The 15633-nt window shown below is 42.5% G+C and overlaps 1 protein-coding gene across 3 annotated transcripts in view; it reads left to right on the top strand.

Annotated features, from left to right (window-relative positions):
• INTU (inturned planar cell polarity protein) overlaps nt 1-15633 on the top strand; it is a 1700152-nt gene that overhangs the window by 1397171 nt on the left and 287348 nt on the right. For all 3 annotated transcript variants that reach the window (XM_069631109.1, XM_069631111.1, XM_069631110.1), the window contains exon 12: nt 7932-8438. In XM_069631109.1, the coding sequence (XP_069487210.1) occupies nt 7932-8438 (507 nt within the window). The remainder of the gene's footprint in view (nt 1-7931; nt 8439-15633) is intronic.

The following is a 15633-nucleotide window of genomic DNA, read 5'->3' as shown; positions in this document are numbered from 1 at the left end:
CCACCGGAGACAACAGGGTGCCTCATGCGCACACACCATGCCGAGAGCTGTCCACTTTAACCATCTTCCAGAACCCAGTCCACCCGGGTTGGAGCCGGCTCCTCCTCAGCGAGCACCGCCAACCTTCTCTTTCCTGCTGCATGCCCTCTCAGCAGCTCGGCCCTGGGCTGTCGTGGCCGGGACGACTTTGTGGTGTGTCCTCCCAGCACCGGAGCCCAGGAGGGGGGGCGCTGCCGAGCCACCCGCCTCTTCCGGATTGTCTTCTCCTGGTGCTCCAATACCGTGGGCACCGCTTCCGCACCAGCGCTCTCCCTCCTTCGGCTCGGTTCTACTCGCCTGCTCCAGACCCACGGTCGTCGGGGCCAACGCGACACCCGCCTCCTCAGGCGTGTATCCGCTTCACTTCAGTCGGACTCTTGTTGCCGGAACCCCGTCTTGCCTCTCAGCCCCCGATGGCTATTGTCGGGTCTTAAGGTGCGCTGGCTCTTAGTCGGCTGCTCACAGACAACGCACCGCCATTTTGGATCCTACAAAATGGATTTCTTCGTGTCAAATTCTGCACGATTCCCACTCCGGTTTTCCAATGCAGGCTATCTAGTTGGTCTGTGAGCATTCCGATACCCACCTATGTTTTAGCTGTGTTTTGCAGTAAATTGCGCCAGTTAGCACAAATGTTGTTTAGGATCTCACAGGAGCTTCAGAGCAGCGCCTCCTACCACATGGCCAACAAGCCACGCCCCCATCATTTTACATCATTATGCTTCATTTCCCTACTGCCTAAATTGGGACTGCCCAAAAGTGATTATTTTCTTTTGAGTGTACACTAACAAAGAAGACCTAACTCATGCATGGTTTAATAGACTCAGTATTTCTCCATGTATAATAATAATATGCACTGTTTATATGGTAATACCAAAGGATAGGCTGCCTCTTACATCATTAATTGCAAAAACAATTGTGAACCATGTTTCTTGCCTCTTGGATAAGTGAAATAAATGGTGAATGGAAAGTACCATGTGTTAGGCAGAATCCTGAGCAGTTCCCATAGGGAGAACTACACAAGATTAAGACTACAGGTGAGAGCAATAAATCCCCTTTGGTATCAATCCATACCACAAAGATTTAGTTGGTAGCTGTGGCTGAGCAGTCAGACTTATCTCAAGATGGAGTGAGCAGTATTCAGGGTTTACACAATAGGCCTTCAGTACTATGGTACAAGGAAACACTGACCAAAGCGTTGTATTAAAAAGTAGTTCTATATTTATTTTATACACTTCTAGATAAAACACATGTATCACAGTCATCAAGCAAGTTAAATTAAGTCAGAGGAAAAATATACACACTCCCTAGTTAAATTGTAGACCAAGTGAACCAGAGTGAAAACTGAGCAAAACGACACAGTGAAAACTACACACAAGGGATACTCTAACAATTCCTTACAAGGGAGGGAAAGCACAAGTTATTTAGAAATAGTTTCCTACACACCCTAGCAACACTTCCCATACGTTTGTGGGCCAGTTAAAGCAAGACAGTGCATCAGTATAGGCAATACTTAAATGAAAACTGAGCAAAATGACATTTCACAAGGTTTAAAAACGGGAAGGAAAGGGTAGTGGTAAGAATCAGGTGCACCACTCAGTTCTATATGAAAATAAGTCTAAGGAAGGCAGGTCTAAGAAATGTGACCAGAGTCAGTAGGCCTGTGCCAAAGTCAGTTGGTACAGGGCAAGGGCCCAGGAGCAAAAAATGTTCTCGTAGCTGCAGTCAAGTCTTTGGTTAACGATATTGAAAGGTGGATGTAGAAGTTGAAAAGACAATGTTAAGAGAGAGAGGCGGCCAACCCAACAGGTAGCTAAAGGATTTAAAACACCTCTAGTGCTACCGCGAAGAAAGGGCGGCCTGGCTGAGCAATGTACCTTAAAATGAAGAAGTGGCTCCTGCGGTGGCGGTTGTTTCTGGTAGTTCCGGTGATCCAGCAGAGGAAGAGAGGCTCTCGTGGAGGAAGGTTCGAGATACTGCACTACCCAGGGATGAAACCATCCGCGGTGCTGCCCGACGAATAAAAGGTACGCTCCTTTAAATCGCGGTCCTGGTGGACTGGTGCCTGGCTATCCGGCCTCCGAGTACAGGGTACGGGAGATTTGACCAAGGCAGGACTGGGAAGGCGATTGGAAACTGGTTGGCCCCACCAGCTCAAGGGAAAAAGGCTCTTGCAGGTGAAGATCTTCTCTCATTGTGTGGAGAAAAGTGGTGAGACGCTGCAGCAGGGCTTCACCGGTGGTTCAGTCGTTGCAGATGTCTTTGTCTCCTCTTCGGTTTCTTAGTTCCAGTGGCGACGTCTTGCTCTTCCAGTCCTCAGGACCCTGCTTTTATGCAAACAGATACCCATTCATACAGCACAGCTGTCACTCACACAGTGGAGTGGTCATCTTGGCGGGAGACCCTCCAGCCTATCAGGATAGAGTGCGAGATGGGTTGCTGAGGCAACCCTGTCCAGGGGTCCTACTCCCCCTCCCACACAATGGACCCACCCCAGACTCAGTGGCGCCGAAAGGAGGGCTTCTTGGCAGAAGCCCGCCAAAAGGACGAACAAAGGATCCCCGACCTGGGTTAGGATTTTAGAGAAAGACACGAGAAAGAAGATATATTAAAGTTGTGGCAATAAAAACCTACCGGAGTAAAGTTAATATTAAAATACACCGGTGTTATGTTAGAGGCTGTCAGAAAAAGTGGTAGCCTCGAACAATGGGAACATTGCATAGGAAAATATTTGCGGTTGAATATTTACGGTAGTAACCACTGCCACCAGCCAGAAACTTTTAGGAGAGGGACTGTACGGTACCCTCTCGAAAACGAACATAAGGGGAAAACTATTAACCGTTTCCAGTACCTCCATAGTAAGATGGTTTGTGCTGGTTTAGTTCATAAAAATTGACTGGTAAAGTCAATTGGGACTTTACATGCCCTGGGAGAACAGTAGTCAGTCCCAGGGAATGGAGTCTGTGTTTGGGTGTCGCTACGACACCCCTGTGTCACTGCATTGAGGGTGCTGTGTAACACATGTGAGTAAAGATGGTTTCTATGGAGGTGAGAAAATCCCATAGACATTAAACACAAAAATAGCCTAGAACACATATAGCAAAAACGCCTAAGAGTGGGAAAAAGAGCCTCACTCTTAGCAGGAAAAAGAAACAAACCCTTCAAATCCAGCAAACCTGATGGGGGACTCTATAGGTAAGGGACATTAGCCATAGAATAATTATTCTCCCTAACACCATGCAGAGTTCTAAGGCATGACAGTTTGTGAATATGGCTGAGGTGCATCCTGTAAAAGTAGCGAAACGTAATGAAAGGTATGAAGGCACAGCAATCATAGTAACATTTGTATTGGGTTTATTCAAGAAATGGAGAACAAGAGTTATACAAGCCATCTTAAATCCAAAATAGAAACACAGGGAATGTAAATATAACACACGGCTGGCTGCTGAATAAACAATGCTGCTGGGAAGGATGAGACCGAGAAGGAGCCAAATGAGAATAAAAGAGAAAGAAAGGGATAAAGCAAAGGTGTGGGGTAACATTCCCGGTGGTGGCATGGAGCATCCCTGGACAATATTTAAGTAAATGTATTATGGTTGGTGTAAAAATAGGAACGGGCTAGAATTGACTCGTTAGGAACCAGAGACTAGGTTTAAAATATTCGGAATTAAGTCGGGAGCATGCTAAGGAGACTTTGTTCAACAAATTCAAAAGATGAAATCTTCTAGTTTAGACCAAAGTAATATTATTTGGAATTACTGGTTGGGTTGTTTCTGAAATTAAATTCAGGCTTCAATAATTTTGTGTTTTATTAACCCATGCCCGCCAATTATGGTGTGAGAGCTTACTTACATTCTTCAAGCTACACAATATTGATTTGACTGCTGTGACCAGTAAGAGGTTTGACATAAAGGGAATCTTGAACGGCTGTTAAGGTGGGGAAACAGGAGGTGAATGACCAAAGACTAGCAGTTTTAAATAGTAATCATGAAGTTGACTTGGAAAATGTTGGCTTTTCTTTTTTAATCTCCTTCCGGACTGGAAGGAGCAGAGTTTGTCATAAAAAACAGTGTTTAGAGAAGTGCTTGTGTCTTTGGGGATTAAACCTAGTGTATGCTTTTTTAGTAGAGTGCATGTGCCTTGTTGGTATTTTATTTATTTATTTATTTATTGCATTTATAATACACCCAAACCCTTGGGTGTCACAGCGTAGTTACAGACATCTTAGCATATTAATACAGTAGCAATCAATCATATAGTATACGTTAAACAGATACTTTGTAAACAGATGACTTTGTGTTAGGAGACTTTATGCCGGTGTTAACATGAAAACTATACAGTTGACATCTGTGTATGATCAGTAGAGGATGCCTAATGTGGAACAGGTAAAGAGGGGCTGAACCTAGTATTTGTTGAATAACCAGGTTTCTAGGGCCTTTTTGAAGCATTGATGGGAGGACTCATTTCTAGTGAGTAATGGGAGTGTGTTCCAGGTTTTTGGGGCCATTACTGGAAAACTGCTACCCCCAGCTCGGGCGCATTTATAGCGCGATACAAAGAGGTGGGCAAATTGATTGGATCTGAGAGTTCTTGCTGATTTGTTCAGGGGGACCAAATTGTTCAGATGGTTAGGTGCCTTTTTTACAAGGCATTTATGGTTGATGCATAGCGAATTGTAAATAATTCTGGCCTTTATGGGTAGCCAATGAACTTCTCTTCTGATGGAAGAGATGTGGTCTGATTTTTTTAGTCCCAGGGTGGCTCACAGGGCTTTATTTTGCAACAGTTGTAGTTTTGCCAAATTGGTGTTCGAAGTGCCTAGTAGTAGGACATAACAGTAATCAAGCTTCGATACAATGATATCCCGTGCTAGAGTGATGCAGTTGTGTGGTGTTAGGAATTGACTGCTTAAGGCGATCAATTTAGCAGTGTAAGCGGTGGCTGAAGATAGGGTGTTGATATGCTTAGCCATTGTTAGATTAGTATCTAAGTGGACGGCTAGCGTTTTCACCTGTTTTAGGACTGGGATGAGGATACCGTCAATGTTGATGGCTGAGTAGTCCGCATAGAGAGTGTTGATTCTGGCTGGTGAGTCTACAATGAGAATCTTTGTCTTCTCATCGTTGAGGCAGAGAAGACGTACAGAAGACGTAACTGAGCAATTGGCAGATAATTTTACTTACTCTGGGATCTCCAAATTGTAGGCCACATGTTCTTATTTACATGGACAAGGGTGTATTTAACAAATCACTTATTCAATTTTTGTTAATCTTTGGGAGTTTTGGATTTTAACAGTTTATGAATCTTGGATGCAGAATGACTGCTATTTGTTCACTTCATGATTACATCATGAGTGTTCTTTAATAGTTGCATTTTGGAGAGTCATGCTTAAGATTTAACAAGTTGTAAACCTTGGTATTAGGCAGAGGATGGTGAAGTTGAAGTTGTGCGAAAGGGAGCTGTTTGTTCCCTTTCCATAAATCATTTACTAGATCAACGCCTATATTCTGCCATTCTTACCATGTAAGCCTATTATTGTCCATTTGTATAGATTTGTTATTCCAAAGAGAGCAGTAATGGGACTTATTTTGGCTGTTGACAAGTCAACTTTACAAAGTACCCAAATCATGTCCCTAAAAACTGGGTTGTCCGAGATAGTCTTTTGTGGGTTGCATGACAGGACATTTAAATTGTGTGGAAACATCATCCGTTTCAGCAGCAAGCCATACTGGGTGGCGGATACTGAGTGTGTCTTTGATAAACCATTCAGTGCCTTGAACTGCTACAAAAATTGTCTGTAGTTATGGATGTCGACAATACTAAGGCCTCTTAATTTTGTTTCTTTTTTTAGTTTACTTAATGCTATTGTTGCCTTTTCATTAGACCAGAAGAATGTAGCTGTAATTGTACCTATTGATGTATTGCAATAAAACAAATTACAACTTACTAATGGTGTAATTAATAATGGGTGTGAGCATCATTTTAGTGGTTTCCGTCCTGCTCCACTAGGAAATATATTTATGGGACCACTTTCCAATTAGAGAAGTGATTTTGTCCCCAGCGGATTCGGCATTTAGGTCTCTGGTTATTTGGAAGACATCTGCAAAGGGAAGGCCACGGTATTTTAGTGACTATTTTAGGCCTATATTTTCAATCATTGCTCTGGTATGGAGCACATAACTTGGCATTATCCCTGATTTTCATTGTTCTATTTAGAATTATGTAATAAAGTGCTTCTCCCCAGCTGTTTGCACTCTTCTTTTAGTTGGATATGCTGTATTCCCTGTTGGTGGAATCTTAGAATCCCCTCTTCCCACTCAATATTACTGACAAAGCTAATTGGGGGGTGGAGGCACAATGGGGTGGAGACACACTGATCGGGGTAGCATATGAGGAATGAGGAGGAATACATGCCCTATTGACAGGTAAATGGGGTGTGAGGAAGGGGCACTTACCAGCGAGGTCCTGAATCTTTCCATATCGAGGTAAGTGACAGCGTGCGCGGTAGTGGGAGTATATTCATTCAGTAATGTTTGATTTTTCATGCACCAAGATGGCTGCCATGAAACCGCTTGCCCTTGTTTAACTGGTGGGAAATGTATTTCTGCAAAACATAACTGAAGACCTACAAACAATTGCCCATTTTCTCCAAAATCATAAAACTCCAACTGCAGTCCTTGGGCTCTGTTACTTCATACCATAAGCAGATCAAGCAACAGTGCCACACAGCCTAATAGGTTTGTGGAGGAAATGTAAATGCAGGTGGGCCAATTTGTGGAGGCCTTCCATACAGAGAAGCAGTGCCCGATTCCAATGTAAGCAAAGCCAATATGCAATGGACAAATCAGAATTATTTCATGTTATTATATTGGGTCTTACACAACACGCTCTGCTATTTACATTGTATCTGGGCACTCTTCATGTTTTGCTGAGCAGCGGGTCTATGGATGATAGGTATGCAATAGGTCGGTGAGAGAAATTAATTCCTCTAACCTTACCCAAGAAAAAGGTAGCCCTTACATGTTGGAATTGTATTCTCTCTCATATAGATAATCGTCCTTTGAATGTCCACATATCCAACCCCTATTTTGTTTGCAGTCGTTGTGACCAGTTGAAAGCATTTATTTTCAAATTGGATCAAGGCATGAGGTTTTCCTGCCCCTTATTCTATTCTTACTACTGCTTTAGAAGGGAAAATATCATGGAAAATATTTAAAGTGTTGATCTTATATGTGCTTGTTCATCATTTTAATTGCACTTTGAGTGCACAGTGTTTGACTGTGTCTTTTGCATGTCGGTTCAAAATAAAAGCTTGCGATTTGCACAGCTAACGTCAGTGAATCATAATGGCATTGGGCTACAGGTACGTAGTCTTTCTGTTTCAGAAAGTTTAATAATAATGTCATAGTGCAGTGTTTGAATAAGCAACTGGGGTGTGATTTAAATGTTCAGAAATATTAACTTTTTAAATACTTTTTTGTGATTAATATGTTTGCAAAGCATGACCATTTTGTGCCTGTGGTTTTTTATACCATGATCTTGTTGATAACCCTATTCTTCTGCAACTAATGACTGACAGTCCATTGCATTAACAATTAAAGGGAACATGAAAGACTCACTAGCTTTTTTATTGCACCAAATTGTCCAATTTCGATTTGTTTCATTGTTAAATATATTACTTGCTAATCTTCTCAAGGCGTTACCTGCATTTTATTTATCTGAGTAATTTGTGCACATATTTTATATTTTCTAACAATAGAACAATGTACATATCCCCTTTTTGTGCATTACCTTTTATTTTTATATATATATATATATATCTGACATGTCAGTAAGAACCGGTTAAAGTAAAATACATTTACAGTTTTGTTTCATACTGTCAATTATTGCAGAAACATTTTATGCTGTGTGTCATTCTGGAGGCTGGTGGTTGCACTTCGAAGGCTATTGGAAATCCAGGACCAGATTGCATTTATGTGGATCAGGTAAAGGAGACCCTGCTTGGCCTGGAAGGAATAGACTTGAACATTGAAGAAAGATTAGGATCTGCTGCTAGTCCATATTTGTCTTGTGCTGATTGGTTCCTTCCTTCCTCACGTGACAAACTAGATAGCTTTACGAACTCACCTATGCTCAGTAAACTTCAAACATCTAACAAAGTTCCAACATCTCCTACAAGTAAAAGGATACTGTTCAGTGACTCCTCTTCCACTCTGCGAACACGTAAGGCAAGCCCTACAAGGAGCAGTGGAGGATCAGATAATTGCAGTGAAGAGCCTGCAGATAATGTTGGTCTTAGTCCACACTCCACACCAGATGTGGCAAGGAAGTTCAATCGGAGAGAATCCCAAGGATCAGGAGGTTCGGATGGAAGTGGAGGGAGCGGAAGCCTCTTCAAGGTACGTTTTTGTCATGTTGTTGAATTTTTTTCTTTAGGTTGCAAAGACCCCAATTAAACCAACTGTTGTTGTGTACATGGTTGAGGGCTGAGGCAATAGCTGGACTAAGTCCTGCATTCTAAACATTCCTTGCTATAGAGCAATACAAGTTTATGCATTTCATGAAATGGTGTGAATAAGAGTTCTACTTGATTGGAGAGCGCATGGATGCTATTCCCATCTCCCACTGAATGCAGCTTTCTATTGCTTACATGAGTCCAGCTGCAAAAACATGATACACATATAGTCACACAATCATAGAATAGACTGTCCCCAGTGTACAGTAGATTATGCTACAAGACTGTGACTAGATAGACCTATAAAATGCCATTCCTAGAGAAAAGACAATCTGTTGGCTATTTTAGTGTTTGTTCCAAATAGAGATTTGTTTGTTATGATAACACTCTTACTTTTGCTTCCCATTCGGCTTGAATACTGTAAGGGTGGGGAAGAACAGGTCGCACACAGCGGTGGCATGGTGATTGGCAAAGACTTTTATTGAGGCAAAAATAAAGTTGAAACCAGTATCACCCTATTATATCACAAACCATTACTGCGAGGTTGAAAGCCTTTTATTGAAAACGATTGAAAACGAAAAAAAAGATGTGAGTTTGGGTTGAGGTATTCATTAAAAGGGGGGATGTGTTTGGGGACTGTCTGCGAATGACTCCCTTTCCCCTGGCCCTCCTTAGACTTCAGAATGCAGTTCACACTGCAAGTGGGAATTTCTCCCTTCCCCTGGCATCTTTTCCTCTTTTGGATTTCACATTTCACAGTTCAATATTACCAGGCAGAATGTTTCTGTTCCCCTGGTTTGCTTTGCACTTCAAAAGTTCATACTTTACATGAGCTCCCACTCTTATGAGTGTGGGTCCCAGACCCGTTTCTTTTTCCTGTCTTTATGCAGTATCCCTGGTTCACTATCCTGCCAGGTATTGATACTATGAAGATGACTTAAGTTACTCTTCGTAAAAGGGGGCAGGTCCCTGACCGTGTTCGTATGGTCTTAGGCCCTTCTGGAGGCTCATCAACCTTCTCGGCATCCCAGGTACCTGAAGGGGGCTTGCCGGTGTTTTTTGGTCAGTCGCAAGCTCTCCTGTGTGTCCTTTTGTGCTTCTTGTGGCTCATACTGCTTTCTTGTGTGCTGCGCGACTCTGCAGCGTTTGGTTCCTCGTGGGCTGCGCATCTCATGTCGACCGCGCTTTCCAGCTGCTCCTTGTGGCTGGACCCCTGCTTCTCCATGGCTCTGGTCAGTCTCTCCACGGCAGACCAGATAGGGACAGCTCTGCCTGCAGGGCAGCGTCCCCTGCAACAACCTTTTCTGTTCACCGCTACAGTCTGCTTTCCATCTCACGCTTCCTCCAGAGAGAGCTTCTCTCCTCTTCCTTTTTTCCTTCCTCAGTTTTGAATGTGCTCTGCGCAATCAGGTTTCGAGAAGAACTAGACTGTTCATTCAAGTTCTCGTAAGTGATGTCTCTGCTTCTGCACTTCTTCTGTGTCCCTGTACTGATCTTGAGGTCTTCCAGGGAGTCAATTGGTCTCTCCCTCGTCTCAGTACTTAAGGGATACATGTCCCTTGAGGAGTCCACACTCTTCCTCATCCCAATACTTCCTATATTGGTGGTATGACAAAAACATAAAGGAGCATTAGGGCAAGTGTTGGTGGGAGGGGGGGTAGGAAGGAGTGTCAGGGGTAGTAGGGTTATGGGGATACCATGTTCTCCCCAGGTTATCACTAATACCATAGGGGGCTTCCCTCCCCATGAGATCCACCCGCTGAGTACCACCCCTAGGAGGACTATCGGGTAGCAGCCTCACCTCCCTGACTTCATGCGAAGGGGCTCCCCCTAGGGGAGAAGTGACGACATCCAGGGATTCGTCACATTACATGAACAAAATCACTCATCTTGGTACCGTCAACTGTACATGTCTAGTTTTTAAAGAGTGTGAACACCTCCGACTACAGCCTCATCCACGGACCCTTGTCTCCTTTGGACATTGAAACTCTCTTTTTCGGCCAACCTGTTTGTGGTTAAATAATTTTGATTGCACTGTTCGTAAGATAAGTTTCTTTAGATGTTCTTGCAACGTAGGGTTTGGAGGGCATGGTGGAATTTGCTCATATGTTTTTATTCAACATCTATCTCTGCAATCTGTATGCAGTATTTCTGTTGTGGTAGTGCTTTTCAGTGATTGATGGTAAGAGAGCCCGATTCCACTTGCATGGACACTGAACGCATTCACCTCCTTTAAAGTCTGATTCCATATTTGACTAATAGCTTGCTACTTGCCATCCTCCTGCCTGAAGATCCCCATCACTGGCAGGGTTAAGAGGGAAAACAATAATGCATTCTTGCACCCAGGCCTTTATCCTAACTTCCTAAGAATAAAGGTCATCATTCTTGAATTCAGGGTGTATGGAGCACAACACATTCACTGACTAGGATCACTCTAAGCTCACAATTTAATTTGCAGATCCTCCTCAAAAACATTGTCAATTGCCAAACAGTATCCTTTTCAATGGCTTAAGAAGTAATTTGAATACTAACTTACATCATTAAATGTAAATGAAAGTAAACTTCCCTGACCTGCTAAACGCGTTAATTGAGGGTTTGTTGGGAGGTGTAAGAGTGCCTTCCCATGCCACCTTCAGAGACTCCAGATTATTGCTGAGTAGCCTCTGGCAACCTAGATGGACCCAATGATATCAGGCGGTCCGTGAGAAGCCCTAACCATGATGGAGTCGGCCTCTACTTCGGGGCCCAAAGCAAGATGGCGGATTCATGTTTCATACACGTACTAAACATGCCATGATGACATCATACACTGTAGCATCGAAACTAGAAACAGGAAGCCATCTGTGTCTCGCAACTTCTGGAGAAGAAGAGGATTCCAGTTATCGCTGTTGTTTGGTAATACAGAGTAGGTGTTTAGTTCAGGTAAATAGCATTGTCTCTTTTGGGATTACCAGACTTCCATGGCGTTTGATTCTTCGATTTTTTTCATATGTAAACCATGATGCTAATGGCTATTTAACAACCCTTTTGTATGACTCTGGAGGAAGGGATACCACATCACATTCCATCCTCAACCTATGTTCTATCCTCTAAAGTTTCTCAGGAATACCTTGAGTACGTAGAGCCGGTATCTGTTAAAAAGGGGAAGAGGTGGGCAGGAGGTTTGTGGGATGTATTTACCCATGCATCCGAGCCCTACCTCAAAACTGTGCAGTACTGACATGGAAAACATCATGATGGCCAGAGCTTCCCAGAAAATGCACAGGGAAATGCATGAAGAATAGGCTGCCACCCATTTTTGCCGATGTTATGGGCACAGAAGGACACTGCCTAAAACCACCATTGGACTACCCACACAGTAGTCTGAAACCATTGGGAATGGCAATGCTGATTGCCAAAAGCAAACCCATAACTGCGGAGAATTCATTTTCTTTTTCTTAAATCCCAAAAAGGGGTGCAGTACCAGTACTCACCACTATCCAAAAGCCGGCGTTTTAAAACCACCAGATTTTACTTTTTTGTAGAAAACTGAATAAATGAACCCAAAACATGCCAAAGAAAGACTTACTGAGAGGTGGAGCCAATGTAAAGTTATATTCTGAAGTGACTTGAAGGTTTATAACAAGACTGGCTGAGCTGTGGATTTCAGCAGTTTAAGTAAATTTGGACTGAAAGACATTAAAAATCTCAATGTTTAAGAGAAATGAGTGACCTACTTTTGAGTGTCACATAGGTTGCAATTGTTTAAATGTCATAGTTTTAAACTTAGAATCAGCATTCTAGCTGCATTTGTGAAATTGTTAGTTTATTTGAATGCAGAAACTGGGGAACAGAAATGACATGTAGCTAAAAACTGGCTTAAAGAGATTCCAATTTGCCTGGCAACTACCCCCATCAGGAGTGAAACTTGAGTCACAGCTGTGTTCCCAGGCCTAGCTGCCCTTTTGCTGCTCACACCAAAAGGGATATGACACTTCCCTGATTGAATTACCTGGGCTCTGCAGGAAATTGAACAAAGCCCTGTCTTGACTCAGGCAAATGTTTTATGGCGGGAGTCGTAAATGGAGATTTCTCCTGGAAGCACAGGGGAGGGGCACTGCCTGTAAGAGCAAGCTGGCTTGGCAGAACTGGAAAAACCAGAAATTCAACCTTGTGCTGGAGGAAAACCACACCCCTTTGGGGCCAGAACATAACTCTAAAAAGATGAATAACTCATAGTACGGACTTGTGAAAATTATTTAAATGATACCATAATTCTTGTGATTTTTCTGCCCACATTTTAAGAGGTTTTTCAAACCGGTGGCATGTTCAGGGGGGTTTTAGCGGAAAAGAGGATATTACTCAAAATGTGTGCATGTGAAAAATCTGACACTTCATCAATTAATGTCCATACTCCTTGCGCACATGTGTGTAAATTTGGGGTAATGTACGGTATCGCAAACCAGTTAAAAAAGTGCAAAATATTGCCATTTCTGAATGCAAGCTCCCAGGAAGAGCAGAGTTTGAACAGCGGATACCTCCTGTGATATGTGAGGGGTGCGTGTAATTTTAAAACAATATGTACCTCTGCAAATATGTATTTGGTTCAAATCTAGATTTGTGTGTAAGTTGACAGGAGGAGTGGACTTTCTGCAGACTGTAAAATGACATCACTCTGACACAACTTAGCTCCCCCAATCAGGGGAGAAATGAAAGCTTGGCCAATGATAAGTGGAGAGGGGCTGGCTAGTGATGCTGCTCACACACACCCATTTTAAAAACACATAAAAGCAGAGAGACAGGACAGATAGGGACCTTCAAATCCATTTGCAGCTGGAAGCTCTGCTGGGAAAATCCATACCTTGCCTCCATCAAACCTCCAGAGAGCCAAACTAGAGACTTCAATCTATCCAGAACTAGAGACCCAGACCAGAGAACCAGAGAGAGCTGACCCAGATCACTGTGAAGTGCAGAGACCGTCCAGGGCGAGTGAAGAAAACCTGACCAGATCCGTGGCGAGGCCCATTTAACTCAAGAATATAGTGTGAGTACATAGAAAACTGTGCAGAACCAATCTCTTAGTTAAAATAATATAATCCAAGCTATTTTAATCTAAGTAGAACTGCCTCCTAACTGTCACCTGTCATTTGTAAAGCTGTCACTTGTTATTTTCTAGTTGCAAGCTGCACTTGTCTTTTTGAACTTTAAAATTTCAAATCTGAAAAACGACCTTTATTTAATCGCTCATATCTCCGTGACCGTTTGTGCTAGAGACTTGCAGTAACTTTCATCTGGAAGCTGAGGTCCTAGGCTTTCCTCTGTAATCGCGCTCGGCGCATTCGCAAATTTAGCCGCGATTTGACATTTTACAGCGATTTGCAAATTTCTCCACGTGTGAAAACAGAAGCTGCTTGCCTTTCAGTTGCCAAAAATTCGTTTAACCTGCTAGTTACACCCTAGATCCTTGCTAAAGTGAGCCTGGACTAATATTAACTTGATTTCACTCACCCTGAACCTCCTAGAGGGAATTAAAAGCATTTTAACATATTTTCACTCCATTGCCAGCACATATCAAAGCATTTTGCCTGTGTTTTAAACTTCTGTAGTCTAAGTTGCTGGGGTGAACTGAATCACATTTAATTGCATTTCTGAGAACTGTGTGCCTTCCTTCCATTTCCTTGCATTGCATAAAAGGGGGGGGGGGGTGAATTGTCCAAGAAAGTGATTACATTGTCTTTTGCTGAAATCCTATCAAGTTATTTTCTGTACTGCATTTCATTCCACATTGCATCCATTTGAAACCATAAAAGTATTGTTGCTATCTTATCCATTTCATGTCAACTCCTTAGTGATTATCAAGAAGTGTGCTAGTGCCAGATTCTCCGTTGTTAATCTTTATCATATCAGATTAAGTGTGCTATTCAATTATTAATTTATTATAAAGCGTGATATATATTGTTTAAGTTATCAAATAAACCTTTAAACTTGCAAAACAGAACTACTTCTTGGCTCAGTGGGGTCAGGGGGATTCCAAGGGAGGGGTGTTATATAGGGGTAGTCATCCAGAACGCATGAACTGGACATAAAGATATATCAATAAGGGTTTTCATTCAGTATTATAGACTAGGCGTTGACTTAGCTGTAGTGTTGAATTGAATCCTCTTACAGGTTAGACATACATTACTAATTGTCATATTGCCTCATCCCTGCAGAACCATCATACAAGATATCCCGACCCCGGGGTGCAGAGTAAGATGCCCTTGCAGTGGGAGAAGAGGGAGACCCTGGTAAATACTACACAGGAGCCCATCCCTAACTCAGGGTTAGAGATGTACTGGCTTCAGGGTTTCCGAGAGCCGCCACAGAGGTCCGGATCTGACAGGAGGGCACTCTTACTCCTTATTATGGTTTGAGAGGATATCAAGCATTAAAATAAGCCTACTACCTAACCTCTCATATATCCACCAAACATTACCTATTAAAAATACCCCCATCCTTTCTGAAAAAAGTCAAAGAGAAGATATTTCTTTTTATTTACTCTCATAAAATGCCTGGGATCTGTAGCAAAATCCTTGTGCGTGCTTGGGACTGGGGAAGTCTAGCAGTGCCAGATATTCAGAGGTATATTTTAACCAGACAAATGTGAGGTTTGATAGACTGGTACTCAGGCAAACTTGAAAATCAAACCTAAGTCTGGATTGAGCAACATATAGTGAGCTAAAGCCTCAAGGCACACTCCTATGGCTTTGCAACAAGGTCCATGCCAAATCCTCACTCTCAAGTGAAATTGCTAAACCTACAATACATTATTGGGGCTATTAAGGTAACACAAATATATATACCTTACCTGTCTTTGACAATCCTGATTTTTCCCCAAGAATAGATCCTAAACGATTTTCAAGTGGTGGGAGAAAGAACTATCGAAAATTGGGCCAGTTATTTGATAAAGGATTTCCCTTAGACTTTCAAACCTGTAAAAGCAGATTTAACTTAGAACAAGAAGGATACCAATATACACAACTCTGTCACTGGATCTCTGACCCAGAAATACACAAGGGAGGCTCCTGAAACTCCTACCAGGGGCGCCTCTGTTCATTCTCACCTTACACACAAGATAGTCTGATATTTGTATGAAGATTTCGAAAATCCTGGTAAGACTT

This window comes from Ambystoma mexicanum, chromosome 6q (assembly GCF_040938575.1).
Source record: "Ambystoma mexicanum isolate Mex_15411 chromosome 6q, UKY_AmexF1_1, whole genome shotgun sequence".
NCBI lineage: Eukaryota > Metazoa > Chordata > Amphibia > Caudata > Ambystomatidae > Ambystoma > Ambystoma mexicanum.
Note: the sequence above shows the minus strand (reverse complement) of the source record. Positions and strands in the feature narration are given on the sequence as shown.